Genomic DNA, 24,857 nt, shown 5'->3' on the forward strand with positions numbered 1-24,857 from the left:
TGATTTGTGGTTGCTGTGGAAACATCAAGTCCCAGAAACCCAAAACCCGTTACCGTCAAGTCTATTCCAACTCATGGCAACCATACAGGACAGAGTAGAACTGCCCCATAGAGTTTCCAAGGAGCAGTTGGTAGATTCGAACTGCCAACCTTTTGGTTAGCAGCTGAAGCACTTAACTACTACGCCACCAGGGTTTCCTCAAGTCCCAGAGGCACCTAGAATCGGGGTCCTAATTAGATTTTTCTGAGGCATTACTCTGCTACAGTTCCTGTCTGTTTCCAGAATCTTGTTCTACCATCTTTCTGTTAGTTCTGTGGGCTACCCTATAACTTCCTGGTGTATTCTTTTTCTGCTCATACTGACCAGAGTTGGTTTGTTGTTTGGAACCAAAATTCTTAACAGAATTATACACAATTTGTAAAACAGACAATACATTGAAAATTTACACCTACCTGGCACTTTCATACTGTTTCACAGTCATTAAGGTATCTTCAATAGTTTTATTCACCAAAGTGTTCACACTGGCGATGAAAAAATTAATGGCTCCAAGAAGAGTCTCTCCATTTTTAGCTAGTAGCTTCTGGGTATCTGCATTGTAGCCAAACTCTTCCTAAAACAAAGAACTTGCCTTAACTTATCCAGTAACAAATTAGCAAACGTGATTGAAAAAATCTTCAACTTATCACTAGTGGGAAAATATCTGATTTAGAAATACAGCTACAGAAGTTTTACTTTTCCTTTCAGTCTTTAAATAATTAAGAATTTATATCATAACAAGCTAGGTAATTATTTTTAAAAATCTAGAAAACCAAGATTTTTATGAGCTGAGACATACAGATAAGATGTTAATAATTTAAAAAGATAAGCTACTTTGTACTAGAAAAAATATTTTCATTTCTTTATTTCTATTATACTATAAACACAGCTGTTAGGAAGAAAAATATAGCAGATTATTAATCAGAGAAACAACTATAACTTTCATAACCATATTAGGTAATAAGTGGCTAAAACTTTCAAAGATAAAATAGATTGCATTTTCTGTGTTTTAACGGAATCCTCTCAGAGTATAAATATTAACAACGTAGACTACTTTGTAAACTTACTGACCAGTAGTTGACTCCCAAGCTAAATTTTATATAGGCACACAGCTGAGGAAGGATCACTCAACACCAGCTTCAATTCATTCTTTTTGAATAAACGGAGTCTTGGCTCAGCCAATATTACATACAGCTCCTTCAAATATGGCAAGAACTAACCCTAAATTTCCACCAGGGAAAGCTTTGTAGTCCAAGTTTGATTAATTACCAGATAAATCATGAACACATGTGGCCAATTAAAAAACTGATCATATTTTATTGTCAGATGTATCATTCAATTTGAGAAACCTAGAGTTTGGTATAAAGAACTTTTCAATTTCAGCTGAAAAAAATATAATATTAATTACCTAGAATCTTGACGAAAATTTAATGTTACTGCTGTAGCTATGGAAGCCCTGGCGGCGTAGTGGGTAAGTGCTACAGCTGCTAACCAAAAGGTCGGCAGTTCATATCCACCAGGCGCTCACGGGAAACCCTACGGGGCAGTTCTACTCTGACCTATAGGGTCGCTATGAGTCGGAACCGACTCGATGGCAATGGGTTTTTGGGGCTGTAGCTATAATTAAATTTCTAGATGATAAAGTAATTGGCAACTCAGTAAACAGCAGAAAACTAAAACTATCTTTACTATGCTGAAAACATTTTCCATTTAAGAAAGGTTCATGTAACACTTTACTCTGGACTCGACCTTCAAAATTTTATACCTTGACTTCCAAATACAGGATTACACAAAAAGAGCATCAATCAATCAATTAGTCTATCAATCAACTAAACTGAGAGGCAGAACAGCTGAAGATTTTGGGCACCAAATTCCTACATGCTGAATTACCTTACTGAGAATAGTGCAGGAGGAAACATTTTTACAACTTTCAGAGAAGTCAACAGAACATATTACAACTGTGCTTATTCCATTTGGTATTCATGGACAGTTCACAGGCAAAATAAAGACTCAATAAACAAAAAGACTAAAAATACAAAAGTTGGGTTTGATATAAATACCATAGTTCATAAGATGGAAGGAAACTTTTTCTGCTTACTATATAACAAAACACATATCATTACACCACATCCCTGTAACACTGTGTTCATTTCTAAAAGTTCTCAATATCCACAATTCCACATTATTAACTTTGAAAATGCCAAAATTTAACCACAGGAGATTTATGCAACTTATAAGGCTGCTCTTTTTTAAAAAAAAAAAATGAAACAAAAACCAACTAGAGTATAGTAAGACGAAATAGCAGCAAGCTGAAGTTATATAGCAGAATATGGAATCCTGTATCTACAAAGGAGAAAAATAGGCTTAAACTCAAAGCAGACAAGAAGAGTAAACCGACACTGTTCTGTTTCCTAAGTATAAATCTCATCTATAATCCTGGGGAGGAAATGTGTATGGCACTTAAGATTTTAGTGTATAATTTGAAAACTTAACTGGCTAGAATAAAAGGCAGAATAGAACTGCCCCCACAGGGTTTCCAAGCAGTGGCTGGTGGATTCGAACTGCTGACCTTTTGGTTAGCAGCCAAGCTCTTAACCACTGTACCACCAGGGTACCGTAAAAAAAAATGGTAAGGTAAAAAAGATAGAGTAGTAGAAGAATATAAAAAATTCAGACTAGTTACCAAGAAATGAATATACGTGCATTAAATATATATATATATATAATTCGTGTACAAGTGATACATGAATTAGGTGTTATATACAATAACTAATATACATAATTGATGCTGAAAATAAAATACGACTCCCAAAACTTTTTTTTTAGTTAAGATAAGTTAATTATTTTAGAATGCACAGGTGGTCAGGGGTATTCTACACATTATTATCAATTGCTTTAGCAATTACAAATAAACTAAGCATAAAATAATCAAAGTGTACGCATAACAAAGGGTATACATATCAAGTCATTCAAAAAAGAACAAGGGGATACTGCAAGGTTTAAAATCTGAAAAGGTGAGCAGCAGGGTTGTATCTTTTCACCGCACTTATTCAATCTGTATGCTGAGCAAATAATTTGAGACGCTGGACTACATGAAGAATGGGGCATCAGGATTGCAGAAAGACTCATTAACAACCTGTGATATGCAAATGACACAACTGCTTGCTGAAAGTGAACAGGACTTGAAGCACTTACTCATGAAGATCAAAGACCACAGCCTTCAGAATGGATTACACCTCAACATAAAGAAAATGAAAATCCTCAAAACTGGGCCAATAATCAACATCACGATAAATGGAGAAAATATTGAGGTTCTCAAGGATTTCATTTTACTTGGATCCATAATCAATGCCCGTAGAAGCAGCAGTCCAGAACACCAACTACATATTGCACTGGGCAAATCTGCTGCAAAAGACCTCTTTAAAATACTAAAAAGCAAAGATGTCATTTTGAGGACTAAGGTGCACCTGACCCAAGCCATTGTATTTTCAATCGCATTAAATGCATGCGAAGGCTAGATAATGAATACGGAAAACCAAAGAAGAATTGATGCCTTTGAATTATGGTGTTGGTGAAGAGTACCGAATATACCACGGACTGCCAGAAGAATGAACAAATCTGTCGTGGAAGAACTGGAGCCAGAACGCTCCTCAGAAGCGAGGCTGCTGACACTTTCATCTCACATAGTCTAGACATGTTATCAGAAGGGACCTGGAGAAGGACATCACGTTTGGTAGAGGGTCAGCAAAAAAGGGGAAGACCCTCAACGAGATAGACAGAGTAGCTGCAACAATGGGCTCAAACATCACAATGATTGTGAGGAAGACACAGGACTGGGCAGTGTTTTGCTGTACATTGGGTCACTATGATTTGGAGCTGATTTGATGATACCTAACAACAACAAATATATATATATATAAGTAAAGCACTACTGAAGAAGAATAAAGTAGGAGGACTTGCATTACCTGACCTCAAAGCTACTATACAGCTACGGTAGTCAAAACAGCCTGGTACTGGTGCAATGACAGATACATTGACCAATGGAATAGAATTGAGAACTGAGATGTAAATCCACCCACCTATGGTCAACTGATCTTTGACAATGGCTCAAAGCCCATCACATGGGGAGAAGACAGTCTTTTTAACAAACGGTGCTGGCAAAATTGGATGTCCATCTGCAAAAAGAAAAAATGAAATAGGACCCATACCTCACACCATATACAAAAACTAATCCAAAACGGATCAAAGACTGAAATGTAAAGCCAAAAACTATGAAGCTCATGGAAGAAAAAACAGGACCAATGCTACAGGCCCTGATACACAGGCAGCATTAACAGGAAACAAACCACAACCAACAACACATAAACTCCAGAAGATAAGCTAGATAACTGGGCTCTTCTAAAAATTAAGGCTTTTCTAAAAATTAAGCACTTATGCTCATCAAAAGACTTCAACAAAACAGTAAAAAGAGAACCTACACACTGGGAAAAAGTTTTTGGCTATTACAAATCAAACAAAGCTCTAATTTCTTAAAATTCACAAGAAAATCCAACACCTCTACAACAAAAAGAGAAATAATCCGATTAAAAAATGGGCAAAGGAAACAGACACTTCACCAAAGAAGACATTTGAGTGGCCAACAGACATATGAGGAAATACTCACCATCACTAGCCATTAGAGAAATGCAAATCAAAACCACAATGAGATACCATCTCACCTAGCATTACTGACACAAATAAAAAACAACAGAAAATAACAAATGCTGGAGAGGCTGTGGGGAGATCAGGATGCAAAATGATAATAGCCATTTTAGAAAATGATATGGCGCTTCCTTAGAAAGCTAGAAATAGAAATACTATATGATCCAGCAACCCCACTCCTAGGAATATATCCTAGAGAAATAAGACTCATCACACGAATAGACATATGCACACCCATGTTCACTGCAGCTTTGTTCACAATAGCAAAACAATGAAAACAACCTAGATGCCCATCAATAGATGAATGGATAAACAAACTGTGGTATATACACACAATGGAGTATTACGCAATGGCAGAACAATGATGAATCTGTGAAGCATCTCATAACATGGATGAATCTGGATGGCATTATCCTGAATAAAATAAGACAATCATAAAAGGAAAAATATTGGATGAGACCACTACTGTACTGAAAAGGCTTACACACAAAAAGAAACAATATCTGATGGTTATGAGGGAGGGGAGAGGTAGGGATGGAAAAATACTAAACAGAAAATAGATAACTGGTAATTTTAGTAAAGGGTACACAATTCTGGGGAAGCCAGCACAACTTGCACAAGGTAAGGTCATGGAAGCTCCACAGACACATCCAAACTCCTTGAGGGACCGAATTGCTGTGGGGACCATCGTCTCAGGGAACATATAGCTCAACTGGGTGACATAATTTATAAAGAAAATGTTCTACATTCTACTTTAGTGACTAGCACCTGGAGTCTTAAAAGTCTGTGAGCAGACATCTAGGATACTGCACTGGTCTCACCCCTTCAGGAGCAAGGAAGAATGAAGAAAACTAAAGATGCAAGGGAAAGGTTAGTTCAACGGACTAATGGACCACATCTACCACAGCCTCCACCAGACTGAGTCCATTACAACTAGATGGTGCCTGGCTACCGCCACTGACTGCTCTGACAGGGATCACAATAGAGGGTCCTGGACAGAGCAGGAACAAAATGTACAACAAAATTCTAACTCAAAAAGAAGGACCAGGCTTGCTGGCCTAACAGAGACTGGAGAAAGCCTGAGAGTATGAGCCCCGGATACCCTTTCAACTCAGTAATGAAGTCACTCTTGAGGTTCACCCTTCAGGAAAGGTAGGACAGGCCCATAAAACAAAATGAGAATAAAGGGGCACACCAGCTCAGGGGCAAGGACTAGAAGGCAGGAGGGGATAGGAAAGCTGGTAATAGGGAACCCAAGGTTGAGAAGGGAGAGTGTTGATATGTCGTGGGGTTGTTAACCAATGTCATAAAACAATATGTGTACTAAATGTGTAATGAAAAACTAGTTTGTTCTGTAAAATTTCATCAAAAGTACAATTAAAAAAAAAAAAGAAATTACCTAACAAATAATGAATGAGTTATTTTAAACAATAATAATACAGAGCAGTAAAAAAGTAGAAGCACAAGTACTAGCTGATAATTGAAAACAATATGGTTTGAGTGGATTTTTCTGATCTTGATGTAGATATCACTACCTAGATCGAGAAAACAGAACATGATTAAGGCAATATGGTATAACAGAGCTAGGAGTGAGAAGGCATGTGATAAAATGGCAAAAGTCTAGTTTTAGAATTCATAGGTTTGAGTACGAATCTTGATTTTGCCACTGACTAGATTTGTGACTTTCATAAATTACTCAAATTCTTTGTACCTCAATTTCCTTACTAACAAAATGGAGCTAATTCCCTCATAGACTTGATAGGACATGTAACTAGATGTTGTTGTTGTTGTTAGGGGCCATCAAGTCGGTTCCGACTCATAGCGACCCTATGCACAACAGAACGAAACACTGCCCGGTCCTGCGCCAGCCTTAACAATCATTGTCATGCTTGAGCTCATTGTTGCAGCCACTGTGTCAGTCCACCTCGTTAAGGGTCTTCCTCTTTTCCGCTGACCCTGTACTCTGCCAAGCATGATGTCCTTCTCCAGGGATTGATCTCTCCTGACAACATGTCCAAAGTATGTAAGACGCAGTCTCGCCATCCTTGCCTCTAAGGAGCATTCTGGCTGCACTTCTTCCAAGATAGATTTGTTCGATTTTTGGCAGTCCATGGTATATTCAATATTCTTTGCCAACACTACAATTCAAAGGCGTCAACTCTTCTTCGGTCTTCCTTATACACTGTCCAGCTTTCACATGCATATGATGTGATTGAAAATACCATGGCTTGGGTCAGGCACACCTTAGTCTTCAGGGTGACATCTTTGCTCTTCAACACTTTGAAGAGGTCCTTTGCAGCAGATTTGCCTAATACAATGCGTCTTTTGATTTCTTGACTGCTGCTTCCATGGCTGTTGATTGTGGATCCAAGTAAAATGAAATCCTTGACAACTTCAATCTTTTCTCCGTTTATCATGATGTTGCTCACTGGTCCAGTTGTGAGGATTTTTGTTTTCTTTATGTTGAGGTGTAATCCATACTGAAGGCTGTGGTCTTTGATCTTCATTAGTAAGTACTTCAAGTCCTCTTCACTTTCAGCAAGCAAGGTTGTGTCATCTGCATAATGCAGGTTGTTAATGGATCTTCCTCCAGTCCTGATGCCCCGTTCTTCTTCATATAGTCCAGCTTTTTGGATTATTTTTGTTCAGCATACAGATTAAAAAGGTATGGCGAAAGAATACAACCATGATGCACATCTTTCCTGACTTTAAACCAATCAGTATCCCCTTGTTCTGTCTGAACAACTGCCTCTTGATCTATGTAAAGGTTCCTCATGAGCACAATTAAGTGTTCTGGAATTCCCATTCTTCGCAGTGTTATCCAAAGTTTGTTATGATCCACACAGTTGAATGCCTTTGCATAGTCAATAAAACACAGGTAAACATCCTTCTGGTATTCTCTGCTTTCAGCCAGGATCCATCCGACATCAGCAATGATATCCCTGGTTCCATGCCCTCTTCTGAAACCAGCCTGAATTTCTGGCAGTTCCCTGCTGATATACTGCTACAGCTGCTTTTGAATGATCTTCAGCAAAATTTTGCTTGTCTGTGATATTAATGATATTGTTCTATAATCTCCACATTTGGTTGGCTCACCTTTCTTGGGAATAGGCATAAATATGGATCTCTTCCAGTCAGTTGGCCAGGAAGCTGTTTTCCATATTTCTTGGCATAGACGAGTGAGCATCTGTTTGTTGAAACATCTCAACTGATATTCCAACAATTCCTGGAGCCTTGTTTTTCACCAATGCCTTCAGAGCAGCGTGGACTTCTTCCTGCAGTACCATCGGTTCCTGATCATATGCCACCTCTTGAAATGGTTGAATATAGACCAATTCTTTTCGGTATAATGACTGTGTATTCCTTCTATCTTCTTTTGATGCTTCCTGCATCGTTTAATATTTTCCCCACGGAATCCTTCACTATTGCAACTGGAGGCTTGAATTTTTTCTTCAGTTCTTTCAGCTTGAGAAACACCGAGCATGTTCTTCCTTTTTGGTTTTCCATCTCCAGCTCTTTGCACATGTCATTATAATACTTTGTCTTCTCGAGAGTCCCTTTGAAATCTTCTGTTCAGTTCTTCTACTTCATCAGTTCTTCCTTTTGCTTTAGCTGCTGGATGCTCAAGAGCAAGTTTCGGAGTCTCCTCTGACATCCATCTTGGTCTTTTCTTTCTTTCCTGTCTTTTCAGTGACCTCTTGTTTTCTTCATAGATGATGTCCTTGTTGTCATTCCACAACTCGTCTGGTCTTTGGTCACTAGTGTTCAATGCGTTGAATCTGTTCTTCAGATGGTCTTTAAATTCAGGTGGGATATATTCAAGGTCATATTTTGGCTCTCGTGGACTTGCTCTGATTTTCTTCAGGTTCAGCGTGAACTTGCATATGAGCAATTGATGGTCTGTTCCACAGTCGGCCCCTGGCCTTGTTCTGACTGATGATATTGAGCTTTTCCATCATCTCTTTCTACAGATGTAGTCAATTTGATTTCTGTGTGTTCCATCTGGCGAGGTCCACGTGATTAGTCGCTGTTTATGTTGGTGAAAGAAGGTATTTGCAGTGACGAAGTCATTGGTCTTGCAAAATTCTATCATTTGATCTCTGGCATTGTTTCTATCACCAAGGCCATATTTTCCAACTACTGATCCTTCTTTGTTTCCAACTTTCACATTCCAATCACCAGTAATTATCAATGTATCTTGATTGCATATTTGATCAATTTCAGACTGCAGCAGCTGATAAAAATCTTCTATTTCTTCATCTTTGGCCCTAGTGGTTGGTGCATAAATTTGAATAATAGTCTTATTAACTGGTCTTCCTTGTAGGCGTGTGGATATTATCCTATTACTGACAGTGCTGTACTTCAGGATAGATCTTGAAACGTTCTTTTTGATGATAAATGCAACACCATTCCTCTTTAAGTTGTCATTCCCAGCATAGTAGGCTATATGATTATCTGATTCAAAATGGCCAATACCAGTCCATTTCAGCTCACTAATGCCTAGGATATCGATGTTTATGCATTCCATTTCATTTTTGACAATTTCCAGTGTCCCTAGATTCATACTTCGTACATTCCAGGTTCTGATTATTCATGGATTTTTGCAGCTGTTTCTCCTCATTTGGAGTCGTGCCACATCAGCAAACGAAGGTCCCAAAAGCTTTACTCCATCCACGTCATTAAGGTTGACTCTACTTTGAGGGGGCAGCTCTTCCCCAGTCATCTTTTGAGTGCCTTCCAACCTGGGGGGCTCATCTTTCAGCAGTATATCAGACAATGTTCTGCTGCTATTCATAAGGTTTTCACTGGCTAATGCTTTTCAGAAGTAGACTGCCAGGCCCTTCTTCCTAGTCTGTCTTAGTCTGGAAGCTCAGCTGAAACCTGTCCTCCATGGGTGACCCTGCTGGTATCTGAATACCGCTGGCGTAGCTTCCAGCATCACAGCAACACACAAGCCCCCACAGTACGACAAACTGACAGACACGTGGGTAACTGGATAATGTATATAAATTGTCTAACAGGTAACAGGCACTCATTAAAAGACAGTTTCCCCTTTTAGGAGATTTGCTTTTTTTACTGCTGGATGTTAGTTGTTCCTCTACAAAGTTAAGGAATTAGACTAATTTTCAAATCCTTCCTCAATTTCCAAATGCCACAAGCCCAACAACAGCTATCACAACCATCATCATGTATTCAGTGCCACTATGTGCCAGGCACTGTGCTATTTCCCATGGATCTCAGTTAATACGGCATAAGGTGGAAGGCAGTGAACCCTAGATCCTTAACCACTTCTACAAACTTTACCTCAAAAATGGTCAGTCATGGAAATTTCAGAGAAGTAAGTTCACTGGACAGTGGGGAGGGGAGGCAAGAGAGAGACTCTAAACAGTCAAAATAAGGAAAAGGTCAAGTTAGTATGCAGCCTCAAATTGCATGGAGGTTAATTAAGGCCACAGGAGCAAGATACCTTGAATTAGAGTTACAGTTCGACCACTACTAGTTAAAGGGCCTTGTGCACGCTCCTTAATACTCAGTAGACCAGGAAAATGAGTAACTACCATTTACCATCTGGCTCCAATGGACCCTCTCTATATTTTGTGTTTTTAAGTAACTTTATAAACAATTTACAGAAGAAATGCAGGAAAAGTGAAGAATAACTGCATCAGAAATTTTAAGAAGAATTTAAATATAACAAGGCCAAATTTTTATTCCATATTTTCCTGGTTTTGAAGTTATATATACCCCCAATAGACAATGTCCTTTGAACACAACTAACTGTTCACCAACTGTCACACAAGAACCTAGAAAATGGCAAAGCACTTGAATAGATATTTCTCAAAAAAATATGCAAATGGCCAATAAGGACATGAAAAGTTGCTTAACATCATCAGTCATCAGGGAAATACAAATTAAAACCACAAGGAGATACCACTTCACACTAGGATGACTATAATAAAAGGAAAACAACAAGTGTTGGTGAAGATGTGGAGAAACTGGAACCCTCATATATTGCTGGTAGGAATGCAAAATAGGTCGCTTTGGAAAACAATCTAACGGTTCCTCAAAACGTTATACATAGAATTACTATTGACTCAGCAATTCTACTTCTACAAATATACTTAAAAAAAATGATACATATGTCCATACAAAAACCTGTACAGGAATGACCACAGCAGCATTATTTATAATATCCAGAAAGTGGAAACAAAATTCCATCAACTGATGAACAAATAAACAAAATGTGGTATATCCATATGATGGAATATTATTTGGTTAAAAAAGGGAATGAAATACTAATACATGTTGTAACATGGACCTTAAAAACAGTATCTTAAGTGAAAGAAGCCAGACAGAAAAGACCACGTATTACATGATTCCATTTGTCTGAAATATCCAGAATAGGCAAATCAATAGAGACATAAAGTAGATTAGTGGTTGCTTTTTGGGGTGATGAAAATGTTCCGGAATTAGATAGTCGTGATCAGTGCACAACTCTGTAAATATACTAAGAAGTAAAAAAGCAAATCTCCTGAAGGGGATAGAAAATTATCTTTTAATGAATGCCTATTTTCTTCAGTGTACACTTTACAAGGATGAGCTTTATGGTATGTGAATTATCTATCTCAATAAAACTATTATTAAAAATAAAGAACCTGGAATACATTCTTCTAAATACTGATTCTTCATTTCAAATACATCTCTAACTTATCAATACTTCTGGATCTTGTTAAACTCACATCATCAAAACACAATATTTCTCAAAGCTGTGACAGCCCATAATTTTGTTGAAAGGAAGATGGCCATATTCTTTGTTCCACAATTGTCATTCTTAGATACATAAACACCAATTAGAATGTTCGATTCAATGAAATCTGTTTCTACGTTATCTATTTTCTGCAAATCACCTTTGTATACATACCTGCCTTCAGCATTTGTCCACTAACAAACCCTATCAAATAGTTTGGGGCACAAACATCATAAAAATGATGAGGGAATATATCACATGTCCTTTTAGCAAAATAGTATGATTCAGGTTCTTATAAAAAAAAATACTGCGTGATGGAGTTATTCCTGTTGAATGACTTAATGGATTTTAAAAAACCAGGTTTCCTTTTTGTTTTTAAACATACATTGTAAACTTATTGATTCTTGTATTTAAGGAAATTCATCTGGGATATCCATCATCTGAAGATTCATAGTCTGAGACTGCACATATATTACTGATTTTCCCATCATTATTAGAGTCTACAGTGCTGTCTCTTTGAAGTCATCTTCTGATTTATCTAGTGATGTGTAATGTCTTACTCTGTTACTGTATTCTCTTTTCCATTACAGGCAGAAACTGAAAAATTCTAAATTCTCAACTGTGTTGCAAGAACGTTACAGAAAAAAGACTACAAAGATGGTTTCTTCGGGGTTCATAATTGCATGATAAACAGCTTTATTCTATTACAAAAAAAAACAAGTAAATGCTCTCATTGAAAGATATCTAAGAAAGACTAAAACTCATGAAACATCAGTCCTTATAAAAAAAAAATTTTTTTTTTTTATAGAGGGTTAGAAATACTCAAACAAGAAACTAATAAAAATTAACACTGAGTCCCATGGACTTGAATACCGAGGGTTAATCTCCCAATCTATAAAAGAAGGTGAGTTGAGTACTCTTTTTATTGCTCTCTCATCAAGTTCCCTTTCCCCGAAACTGACATCTTTGCTAGGGTTGTAAGGGCCATGAACAATCCTGCCTGCATAGGATTCTGGGAGGCAGCCAGAGTATCTTAATGAGCAAGTGATCTGGGCCAAGAAAAAGCATACCAAACACCTGACTTCACGGTAATGTCAATTGAAATCCATTAACTAGCACAAAAGCAACTCCATTCATTATAGATAAGACATGTTTTTTTCCTCGTTCCCCTGTACATATTCTTCCACGTAAGGACCAAGTATATAAACCTACACCCCATGCTGCTCTGCGTGGACCTCTACTCACGTGACTTGATGAAGCATCTGTCCTGAGAATCTTGGTGTCAGCCTGTCTGTAAGTTCCCTGTCAAAGCCTTGTCTGATCGACCTGGCTTTTTCTGCCTCTTTTTTCAGAATCCAACCTGCCGCTGGTCCGGCGGTGTGCGATAAGGGTGCACTGGATCACTGAGTTGGCAGGGCTAAGTTTGGGCTTCTTAAAGATTATATGAAACATCTTAAAAGAACACCTCGAAACTCCAATCTTATTAGTTCACCAAATCATAAATGTAACAAATTATCTCTTAGATATTCTACTACCATTTCCCCACTAATAGCTAATTAAAATAATCTTACATGGAGTTCTAGTGACTTCAAACTCAGGTCAGCAAACGCATCTCCAAGTTGCCTTTGGGTATGCACCATCTGGAAAAGCTGGGTAGACAATGTCTGCGCCAGTCTTAGAATATTTTCATATTTTTTCTTGTTATCTCTTAAAATATCAATCTGAGCTTCCAGTTCAAGGTCCACAGTTCTTGAGCCACGGCCTAGCTTCTCAGAGATAATCTGTCGAGTGCACTAAAAGTGAAAAGATGTACTTTGTTTAGGGAGGGGGAAAAAAAAAGGGAAAAATAATACAGCAATCCAAAAGTATAAATGTTAGGGTATATGCCACACACCATTTTTTGGCTTCAACAATCTGGCCTAACAAATTGAAAATTGCCAGCTACCTTAGAAGTTCATCATCAGAAAGAAAATTTATTAGACATATCTCAACTATTACTAATCAGAGTTAGTTTAAAAGTCATCTAGCTAATTTATATACTGCTAGATGAGATCTCTCACATACTCATATTTTAAGCTTAGTGTACTCAGGTATCCAGTACCATCGAGTCGAGTGTACTCAGGTAGATGATTTAAAATAACAGGGATACTAGGCATTGACTTAGGAACAATGTTGGAGTGTCTTTTCCTTTTCTTTTCCCCTTAAATAATTTGGATGTATTTGTTGGGGGGGGGGATGAAGAGAAGAGACAGGGAAAAAAAGAAGAGGGGCGAAAGAGAGAAAGAAAGGAAAGGGAGGGAAGGAGAAAGAGAGGAGAAAAGAGATTGGTTTTAATCGATTACACATTTCTGAAGTTTTTTTTTTTTTTAACCTTTACCCAGACAGCATGATACTAAATTGTTATTCTATTGTGCTCTAGAAATAATGGTGCAGGAACTTGCAATTTTTAAAAAGTACCCAATTTCAGAACTTGCAAAGTAAGTTTTCTAAGTAATAATTTTTGTTGGAAATCAAAAATTATAAGAAACTTTGTTACTCAAGAATATGTTTCAAGGGAAATCAGAACATTAACAGACTCAACACATCATTGAAAGTTATCAAATATATTCTAGAAAAGCAGTAAATAAGAATTTGGTGGATACTGCCAATTGTGATTTTTTAAATAGTATTTTTTTTTTTTTTTAATCTTGTCTTTCAAAGTTTTGGCTACAGAATTATTTGCTGTAAAATTAAAATAATGCAGTATTATATATGAAATAATCTTTAAGCTCACTAAATAGTAGAAAGCTGCTATTTAGTTTGATGGGTATTCTAGACTTTACATATAAAGCCACACATATAATATTTTTAAAGTCAACATGACACCATGTTATGCTATACATACCCTACACATTTTTTTCTAAAACTATCTTGAGACTTTTACTTCTCAGTATACAGAAATCTATACTTATCTTTCTAAAGTTAGCAGTTTGCACACTACTCATACATTTTTCAATTTAAAATGGAAACCAATCCACTGACACACATTCTGATCTCATGAATCAAGGCTCGTTATGAACAAACATTTCTTACAGAGGAGGTCTCTTTTAAAAAGCAGAGAAAGTCCTAATGCTATAGAAAATGACAGGATGGTTGAAAGGCCAAAGCTGGAAAAAAAGAGGATAAAACTAAAAAAAAAAAAAAAAAAACTAGCACCATAGAAAACACACGAACAGTCCTGGGAGATGAAAAGCACACCAAGAGATAAGTTTAGCTGGAGACGTTGTGATTTTAATGAGAAAAACATCAGCAAGAGATAATGTCTGAAATGATAACAAGATACGTCATTCATTCCCAGACCTTTTATCCACACCAGGACCTTCCCTGTGCAATATTATCAGAGACATTTACTCTAAGTACCTTCCATTGCAACTCAGATGGAATCAGCTATTAAAAAGTAAAAAGCCAGAATTCATTGAAGGAGCTTTGTAGACTGGGCAAAATGAAAGAAACGTCTACTGATGTCTGAATGACCATTTATTCACAGAAATAATGATTCAAAGCAGACAATAGGGTCGAAGGTTTAATAAGGAAATGTTTCTTGTTTCCAGGAAGCTAAGGAAGGGGAAAAGAGAGGGGATACTGACTGTAAGGTGTTATGGATTGTCCCCTCAAAATATGTGTTGGAATCCTAACTCATCCCTGTGTATGTAATCCTGTCTGGAAATAAGGTTTTCTCTGTTACTTTAATGAGGTCATATCAGTGTAGGGTGTGTCATAAACCTATTCACTTCCGAGACATAAGAAGAGCAGACCAGACATAGAGGTGAGCACAAACTGGGGAAGACAGAAGTACATGTGAGGACCCACAAGGAGTGGAGAAACATCAGGGTTACGGAAGCTGAGGCAAGGATTTCCCCTAGGGCAGAGAGAGAGAGCAACTTCCCCTAGAGCTGGTACCTGAACTCAGACTTCTAGCTTCCTAAACTGTGAGGAAAGGGGCCCTGGTGGCACTAGGCTGCTAAAGGAAAGATCCTTGGTTAGAACCCACCAGGTGCTGGGGGGGAGGCAGGGGGCGGGGGGTGCGGGGAGATGTGGCGGTCTGCTTCTGTAAAGATTTATGGCCTTGAAAACCCTATCAGGCAGTTCTACTCTGTCCTATAGGGTCGCTGTGAGTCGGAGTCAACTTGATGGCACACACAACCACAACAACAAACTGTGAGTAAATAAATTTCTGTTCTTTAAAGCCACCCACTGTGGTATTTTTGTTGAAGCAGCACTAAGAAACTAAGACATGAGGCATATTCAGATAAATCTGGTTACTTGAAACAAGTTTTGAAACTGATTTACAGAGCTTGTAATTCCAATACCGATAAATATATATTCTTAAAGGAAATCTAAACAATCTGGACATAGTGCTTCAGATTGCCTACAAGTAGCTTTGTAAAGAAAGCTGTACTGAGAAGAAATAAAGATGCTAGCCATTTTCCCACTCATCAGGGACCCAGAGCAAGTTTTTCACATGATATGTGAAGGAGAGATTTTTATTTAAATTGCTTCCTAGTATACACTGAAATTAAAATACAAACCATATACTGGAGATTAGAGTATACTGCAAGCAAATTAAAATTAAAATGGAAGAGGATTAAGTATTTCACTTCTCTATCTTCCAAAGTTCTTAAAACGAAAATGATTTACAAAGAGCTGATTACAAGGCTCTTTATGAACAAACATTTCTTACAGAGGAGTTCTCTTTTAAAAAGCAGAGAAAGTTCTAACGCTATAGAAAATGACAGGATGGGTGAAAGGCCAAAGCCAGAGAAGGAGGATAAAACTAGTACAATTGTTTTTCACACTTAAAATTAAGAATTCATTTTCGAAGGTAATAGGACCAAATGAAGGAGCCCTGGTGGTGCGATGGTTAAGCACTTGGCTGTTAACCAAAATGTGGGCAGGTTGAACCCACCCATCAGGTCTGCAGGAGTAAGACTTGGTGATATACTCTAAGAGTCCAAAATCAACTCGCCGGCACCTAACAACAACGACAAGGACCAAACAAATCAAAGTTAAAAGAGAAGAGGAAGCTAAAGTAAATTATTGCCCTATGCAGTTATCTTACTTCGGGAAGGGTAGTTGAAATAAAGTGACGAAGCGTGTACAAAACACAATAAATCACCATCATACTGAGTCATAAATTTACAAGATAGTTACTGATAGCACCAAGAGTTTTTCTATAATGCCAAAAAATGAATAAACATATTTAAGTATCAGGAAAGGAATAATTCATGACAACTGACAGATACTAAAAGCGTTATTTAAAAAAAAAATTATTGTGCTTTAGGTGAAAGTTTACAGCTCAAATTAGTTTCTCATTCAAAAATCTATACAAAAATTGTTTTTGTAACATTAGCTGCAGTCCTCTCACTGTGTCAGCACTCTCCTTTCTCTTTCCCCCTGTGTTCTCTGTGTCTATTCCACCAGTTTTCCTGTCCATTCTTGCCTTCTCTCATCTTTGCTTTTGGGCAGATGTTGCCCATTTTGTCTTGTCCCCCAGTCTCCATCAAACCAATATTTCTCTTTTTGTGATTGATGTGTTTCACTCAGCAAAATGTCCTCAGATTCACCCATGTTGTGCGATGTTTCAAGGATTCATCATTGTTCTTTATCACCGCGTAGTATTTCATTGTGTGTATGTACCGTAACTTGTTTATCCATTCATCTGCTGATGGGCACTTTGGTTGTTTCCATCTTTTTTGCTATTGTGAATAATGCGGCAATGAACATGGGTGTGCAAGTGTCTATTTGTGTGACGGCTCTTATTTCTCTAGGATATATTCCTAGGAGTGGGAGGGATTCTGGGTTGCATGCTATTTATTCTAGCTCTTTAAGAAGGCACCATATCGTCTTCCATAGTGGTTGTACCATTTTACGTTTCCACCAGCAGTGCATAAGAGTTCCAGTCTCCCCGAAACCTCTCCAACATTTGCTATTTTCTGTCTTTTTGATTAGTGCTAGTAATATCAAGGTGAGATGGTGCCTCATTGCACTTCTGATTTGCATTTCTCTAATAGCTAATGATCCTGAGCATTTCCTCATGTGTCTGTTAGTTGCCTGAATGCCCTCTTTGGTGAACTGTCTGTTCATATCCTTTGCCCATTTTTAAATTGGATTATTTGTCTTTTTCTTGTTGAGGAATTAAAGTATTCTATAGATTTTAGAGGTAAGACCCTTGTTGGATATGTCACAGTCAAAAAATTTTTTCCCAGTCTAGAGGTTCTCTTTTTACCCTTTTGGTGAAGTCCTGAAGAGCCTAAGTATTTAATTTTTAGGAGCTCCCAGATATCTAGTTTATCGTCTGGTTAGTTATGGTTTATGTTGTATTTATGCCACATATTAGGGCTCCTAGCATTGTCCCTATTTGTTTGTCCATGATCTTTAATGTTTTAGGTTTTATATTTAGTCTTTGATCCATTTTCAGTCAGTTTTTGGATATGGTGTGACATATGAGTCCTGTTTCATTTTTTTACAAATAGATATCCAGTTTCACCACCACCATTTGTTAAAAAGACTGTCTTTTCCTCATTTAATGGACTTCGGTCCTTTGTTAAACGCCAGCTGACCATAGGTAGATGAATTTATGTCTGGGTTCTCAATTCTGTACCATTGGTCTACGTTCTGTCATTGTACCAGTACCAGGCTCTTATGACTATTGTGGATCTATAGCAGGTTCTGAGATCAGGTAGTGTGAGGCCTCCTACTTTGTTCTTTTTCTTCAATAATGCTTTGCTTATCTGAAGCCTCTTTCCTTTTCATATGAAGTTGGGGATTAATTTTTCCAGCTTTTTAAAGAACGCTGTTGGTATCTGGATCAGGATCGCAACATATCTGTAGATTGCTTTGGGTAGAACTGACATTTTCACATGTTGACTCTTCCTAACCAAAAATATACAGTATGTTTTTCTATTTATGTAGGTCTCTTTTGGTTTCTTGCAGTAGTGTTTAGTAGTTTTCTTTGTATAGGTCTTTTACATCCCTAGTTAAATTTACTCCTAAGTATTTTATCTTTTTTAGGGGCTATTATTGTTTTCCTGATTTCCTTTGTGAAGTTCTCTTTGTTGGTGTACAGGAATCCAGCTGAGTTTTATATGTTGATCTTGTGTCCTGCTACTCTGCTGAATCTATTTGTTTTCTTGTGGAATCTTTAGGGTTCTCTATGTAAAGTATCATATTATTTGCTAATAGGGATAGTTTTTCTTCTTACTTTCAAATTTGAATGACTTTTATTTATTTTTTTTCTTGCCTTATTGCTCTAGCTAGGACTTTCAGCACAATGTTAACTATAAGTGGTGATAAAGGGCATCCTTGTCTTGTTCTGTTCTCAAAGGGAATGTTTTCAGCCTCTTTTTGTTAAGAATGATGTTGGCTGTTGGTTTTGTATAGATGCCCTTTGTTATGTTGAGGAATTTCCCTTCCCTGTTTTATTGAGAATTTTTACCAGGAATGGGTGTTGAACTTTAAAAAGGATAAGGAAGATGGGAACACAGAAGGAAATATCAGAAAATAACCAGGGGAAATAGGTGAATCAATAAATGAATGAGTCAATATGACAAGAAGAACAGGAATGAAAGTTTAGAAGACACTGGCTTTAGCAGAGATTAATTTGTTAAGGGTGTGAACACCGATGGCAAATTCTTAAACATTTCTAATAACAATTTAATGTTTGGAAAAGATGCCAGCAGCTCTAAATGCTAAAACTAAAATTATTCTCAAAAACATTGATAGATTTTAAAAAGTGCCCTATTCTAAACTAGGAAAAAACAAAAACAAACAAGAAAGAAAGACCAGTGCTCATGATTCCCAACTATTCCTGCAGATGAGTATAAATAAGAAAATAAGTGAATTTTAGATTTAAATTTTGTGAGTAAAAAATGGTAGGTTTAAGGCCTAAACTTACAATTGCTCTGTTATGGATTGAACTGTGTCCACCCCAAAAATGTGTATCAACTTGGCTAGCCCATGATTCTCATTATTGTGTGATTGTCCACCATTCTGTCATCTGATGTGGTTTTCCTATGTGTTGTAAATCCTACCTCTATGATGTTAATAAAGTGGGATTAGTGGCAGTTATGCTAATGAGGCAGGACTCAATCTGCCAGATTGGGTTTTGTCTTAAATTAATCTCTTTTGAGACAAAGAAGAGAAGCAAGCAGAGAGACAGGGGGACTTCACACCACCAAGAAAGCACTGCTGGGAGCAAAGTGCATCCTTTGGACCTGGGGTTCCTGCGCTGAGAAGCTCCTAAAGACCACGGGAAAATTGATGACAACAACCTTCCCCCAGAACTGACAGAGAAAGAAAGCCCTCCCCTGGAGATGGCACCCTGAATTTGGACTTCTGGCCACCTGAACTGTGAGAGAATTAATTTCTCTTTGTTAAAGCCATCCACTTGTAGTATTTCTGTTATAGCAGCGGTTTTTGGGTCTCGGTAGCACTAGATGACTAAGACAGAATTTGGTACCAGGAATGGGGTGCCCTAAAATGTAGAAGAAGTTGTGGAACTGTGAATGGGCAGAGGCTGGAAGAGTTTTAAAGTGCTTAATAGTAAAAGCCTACAGTGCCTTGAAGAGACTATTGGAAGTAACAACCAATGAATGCAATGCTCAATATTCTTTTTGAGGAAAAACCTTAAAGTATTTGCTAGAGAACAGAAACAGATAGAAGAAATTAAAGGTAGGAATCATTAGAGACCTGAAGTCCCAAGACAGAAATGATCAAAGTTATAGCCAGAATCAAGTTTCCCAAGAGTGAAAATGGATAACAAGCACAGTCCTAAAATCAGCCAAATCAGAATCAGTACCTGAAAGATTATCCAAATGTTAATTTAGCTCACAATATGGACCAAAAAGGCCAAAAAGCTGGGAGAACAGAGTCATTTAGACCCAATAAGGTCATTACACTCTGAGTTTCTTTTGGGAGAAGCTTATGTCAGTCTAGATACACCCAGGTATTGGTGGTGGTGGTTGCCCTCAAATCAGTTCCAACTCATGGCAACCCCATATGTGCACAGTACAACTACTCCATACGGTTTTCAAGGCAATGACCTTTCCAAAGCAGACTGCCAGGCCAGTCTTCCAAGGCACCTCTGGGTGGGTTCAAACCCCAATGTTTCCCCTAGTAGTTCTGCACTTAACTGCACCCCCAGCCACCTCATTCAGCTATCAGCTCCATAAAATCATGTATGTCAGAACTTTCTTTTCCTCTTTCAACATAGTTGAAATATCCAAAATAAACTCTGAAGAAAAAAAATTTTTTCACTTAAAAATAAACAAAATGATCACTGAAAAAATTATGCTTCTTTCACATTAACTTATACCACGGGTAGAACATTTTAAAGACTGGCCATTTTTATTAACACAAACTTTTTTTGGGGGGCGGGGAAGACTGAATGTGGTATGCTAATTACACAAGAGATAAATTTTGGGTCTTAAAAGTTATTTGACACAAATTATTACAGAGGTAAGAGACAGAAGAATAAGGAACAGACAGATAATAACACACAAATATAGGAAAAAGCACATAAGGAACAAGGAAAACACCAACTAAGCGACACAACAGAGGAAGGCTCAAATGAACAAAAGCTTAAACTTAAAAAAAAAATACCCAATTAGCAATTAGTAGGATTTGGTTCAGAAAGAAGACCTATGTTCTTTAGGTCCAAAATGTACAGACATAGAATGGTAATAATCAGAGGTAAATTTCATGAATAAATGAACAAAGGAACGGCTGAGTGAACAAACAAATGATGCTGGGTCTGGTATGGAAGATAAACAAAATAAAAAGGGGGCATGAAGGGGAATTCCAAGCAGCAGGCAAAGGTGGCCTCATGAACAAATCTATAGGGACGCGAGAAAGCATAGCTTGTTTAGGAAATCTCTGACAATTTGGTATGGATCACTGGATCCATGGATGGAAGAGAGGGGCAGTAGGAGATGAGGATGAAAAGGTAATATGGGTCAGATTCATGAAACTGTAAATACAATACAGATCCATGGAAGGATTTTAAGCTGGAGTGAATTACATCAGGCAGAGTAGAAAATGGAGTCTAAGAGAAAAATGCATCTATAGTAGCTCTACATCTAAATATATTCCAAAGCAATATATTTCTTCAATTATGTATATCATCTATCAGTTAATAAGCATTTTAGTAGCTTGTAAAATCTGAAAATGTTGTTGAGAAAGTCAGTAGCAAAAGAGTAAATTTCAAATTTTACAAGCTGCTAAAATCAAAATCATAAAACTTTATTCTCTAATTGAATTTTCATGTTTAAATGGTATTAAAAACTAAATTCATTGCAGTCCATTTCGACTCACAGCGACCTTATAGGATAGAGTACAATGCCCCATAGGGTTTCCAAGGCTGTAAATCTTTACAGAAGCAGACTGCCACATCTTTCTCTAGTGGAGCGACTGGTGGGTTTAAACTGCCAACTTTTGGTTAGCAGCCGAGCGCTTAACCACTGTGCCACCAGGGCTGCTAAATGGCATTAAACCAAACCAAAAGCCAAACCCATTGCCATTGAGTCAATTCTGACTCAAAGTGATTCTACAGTACAGACCAGAACTGCCCCACAGGGTTTCCAAGGAACGACTGGTGGATTTGAACTGCCAACCTTTTGATTAGCAGCCATATTACTAAGCCACTGCACCACCAGGCTCCTAAATGGTATCAGTCTCCCCTAAATGTTCATATAATTGTAATATAATAATTTGGACAACATACAAATGAAAATCCCTAGAGCCATTTAGGGTAGAAACAGTAAAAAATTACAAACCTTGTAGGTGTTTAGACTCCATTTTCTAACAAGTTCTAATTTTTCCATTGCAGGATTTTTAATTTCATCAGCTAAAATAACTGGTCCACTTTTTGTCTGTGTTCTCTGGCCACCTGTATGGTTATAACAAAAGATAAAAACAAACCAGATAAAGGCAAATAGAGAAAGAAGGTAAAACACTGATGCCTATTCACATTAAACTATTTATGCATTTAAAAAATAAAAAGGTTCTCACAAAGTGAAGGAATAGAACTTCCTGGAATCCTTGACGATAATTTCCTAATCACTTAGAAAACATTTCTGTTCATTAAAAACAAATGCCATGTGGTTTAGCTATCTTCTAATAAAAAATAAAATTCTGCCGCAATCAATCTTCTTTTCTGTGTAAGCTGCTGGTCACTTCAAGAAAAATAAAATCTCCACAACTAATCTTATAACCTAATGATCTTAAAGAAAAGTCTTTACCAATAAGAGTCTGAAAAGCCACGTATCCCCTACAGTGATCTCCCTTCACTGTACTATGGAGACCAGAGCAAAAATAGAACATTGCTATAATTGTGGAAGATTTGAAAACCTAATTCAAATTTTAAACAGTCATTAAACACATCTTACCACCAGTATAAAATGCAGAGTTGAAAAAAGATCTACATTCTACTTCCTTTTTCTCAAGAGATTAAAAAAAAAAGTCATAATTAATAAAAAAAAATTAATAAAGGCAGTGCTAAAGCCCTGACAATGTATTGCTCCAACAATTAATTATAAGAGCAACACTACAACTAGTTTCTAGTGGTAAAATATTTTTAATAGTAGAAAGGTGTTTAAATGTTTATGACACTAGTGGTTTGCGATGGAAACTTTTTAATGATTTAAGAACAATGAAATAAGGAGAAGAGAAATAAGAAGAAAAATTTCTTCTCTTTCCTAGTCAGACCAGCCTTTACCACAGCTTTATCACAGTGCAAGACCAAGAATAGTGCATAAAATCAAACACATTTAAGAATTTACAAAATTCTCATAAAAACGAAATATAAAATACTAACACGTCATATAAAAAGAAATGTGGAGTTCTACTTTTTCTTTTCCTGTTTTTATAGTCTAGCTATATTATTTATATTAAAGTGTAGCACAAATTCAATGTCAAAAAGTTGATTATTCCCAAGAATTTTTCATTTGGTATAACTGGTACATTACATAGTTTTGTTACAATCTGTAAATTTTGTAAACTGAGGCTGAAAATAGGAAGGTACAAACCTTTCCACTTGACCCATTCCCAACATAAACAGCCTAAATGTTGGAAGCCCCCAAAACCCATTTTTTTTGTTTAACTGCAAACAGAGGGCAGAGGTGCAAAGCTGGGAATTTATAATCAAATAAAGTGAACCAACATTTTCCAGAGCAAAGAAAGAATGCTTTAAAACAAGTACATATTTTACAATCGTCTTAAACCTTAAAATGAAATAAATTTCAGGTTTGAGATACAGCCTAGCAACACGGAAAAGACAGACAGGCTATGATGAGAAAGACTATTTCCATTACTGTTTAAAAAAAAAAGAAGTAGCAGCCACCAAAGAAGTCAGAATAAGATACACCTAAGAATATAAGATTTTTTAAGAATATAAAGCAAGTGATTATGAAACTGAGTGAGTGAGTTTAGCTTCAGCAGCAGTAGCAAGAAGGGCTTTACTCGACCTGCAGGAACCATTAAATCGCTTCCTTGGTGAGTCAGCCGGCTAGCTGCAGCCCTGCTAGGAGACATAACAGATGGCAACGGTGGTGCTGGGGAACCTGAAAAGGGTAGACATTTACTGTGAAAATCCTTTTCCTTCACGTACTGTACATTTTGAATGTTGGTTTACTGACATTCTTTAAGATACTCAAACACTACAATTAAAAAATGGAATTAATAGACTCGCTTTCTTGCAGGAAAGGACTAATAGTAGATGGAGACTCCCAGGCTGAGTTCCTGCATAAACTTTTCATCAAACTATCAAAACCAACAAAAACATAACTATATGAAGAAACTTGGCAAGATCACGTTTAACAGGACTTTACCTAGACTCTCCTACTTCCAAAGTCAAAAGAATAGGATTAAGTAATTTTTCAGAAGCAGATCACCAGGCCTTTCTTCCATGGTGCCTCCGGGTGGGCTTGAACCTCCAAACTTTCAGTGAGCAGCAGCAAGTTAATCACTAACGTTCTTTATCACCCAGGGACTTCTCACATAGTGTAGTCCCTGCTATTCATAGTGTGGATTCAGGAGACTTACATTAATTATGTCACCTGGGTGCTCGTTGGAAATGCAAAATCTCAGGCCCTGCCCTGGACCTACTGAACCATAATTTGCATTTTAACAAGATCCCCAGGTGATTTATTTGTACCAGGAAGTCTGAGAAGTGCTGGTGTTCTGACTAACCATAAAAATCACTCCTGGCACTTTTTGAACATACCTGGGATTCCCCTCAAGATTTACTGACTATCAGTGATACAAGCATCCCTATTTTTTATAAAAAACTACTTGGATGATTCTCAAACACAGCTAAGTTTGAAAACCAGAGGAAAGAACA

General features: G+C 37.2%; 1 protein-coding gene across 3 annotated transcripts in view; it reads right to left on the minus strand.

Annotated features, from left to right (window-relative positions):
- ARFIP1 (ADP ribosylation factor interacting protein 1) overlaps positions 1–24,857 on the minus strand; it is a 204,194-nt gene that overhangs the window by 57,094 nt on the left and 122,243 nt on the right. For all 3 annotated transcript variants that reach the window (XM_049852761.1, XM_049852760.1, XM_049852762.1), the window contains 4 exons: positions 23,983–24,078; positions 22,294–22,406; positions 13,054–13,275; positions 453–610 (listed from right to left, as the gene is read on the minus strand). In XM_049852761.1, the coding sequence (XP_049708718.1) occupies positions 453–610; positions 13,054–13,275; positions 22,294–22,406; positions 23,983–24,078 (589 nt within the window). The remainder of the gene's footprint in view (positions 1–452; positions 611–13,053; positions 13,276–22,293; positions 22,407–23,982; positions 24,079–24,857) is intronic.

Source organism: Elephas maximus, chromosome 13 (assembly GCF_024166365.1).
Source record: "Elephas maximus indicus isolate mEleMax1 chromosome 13, mEleMax1 primary haplotype, whole genome shotgun sequence".
Lineage (NCBI taxonomy): Eukaryota > Metazoa > Chordata > Mammalia > Proboscidea > Elephantidae > Elephas > Elephas maximus.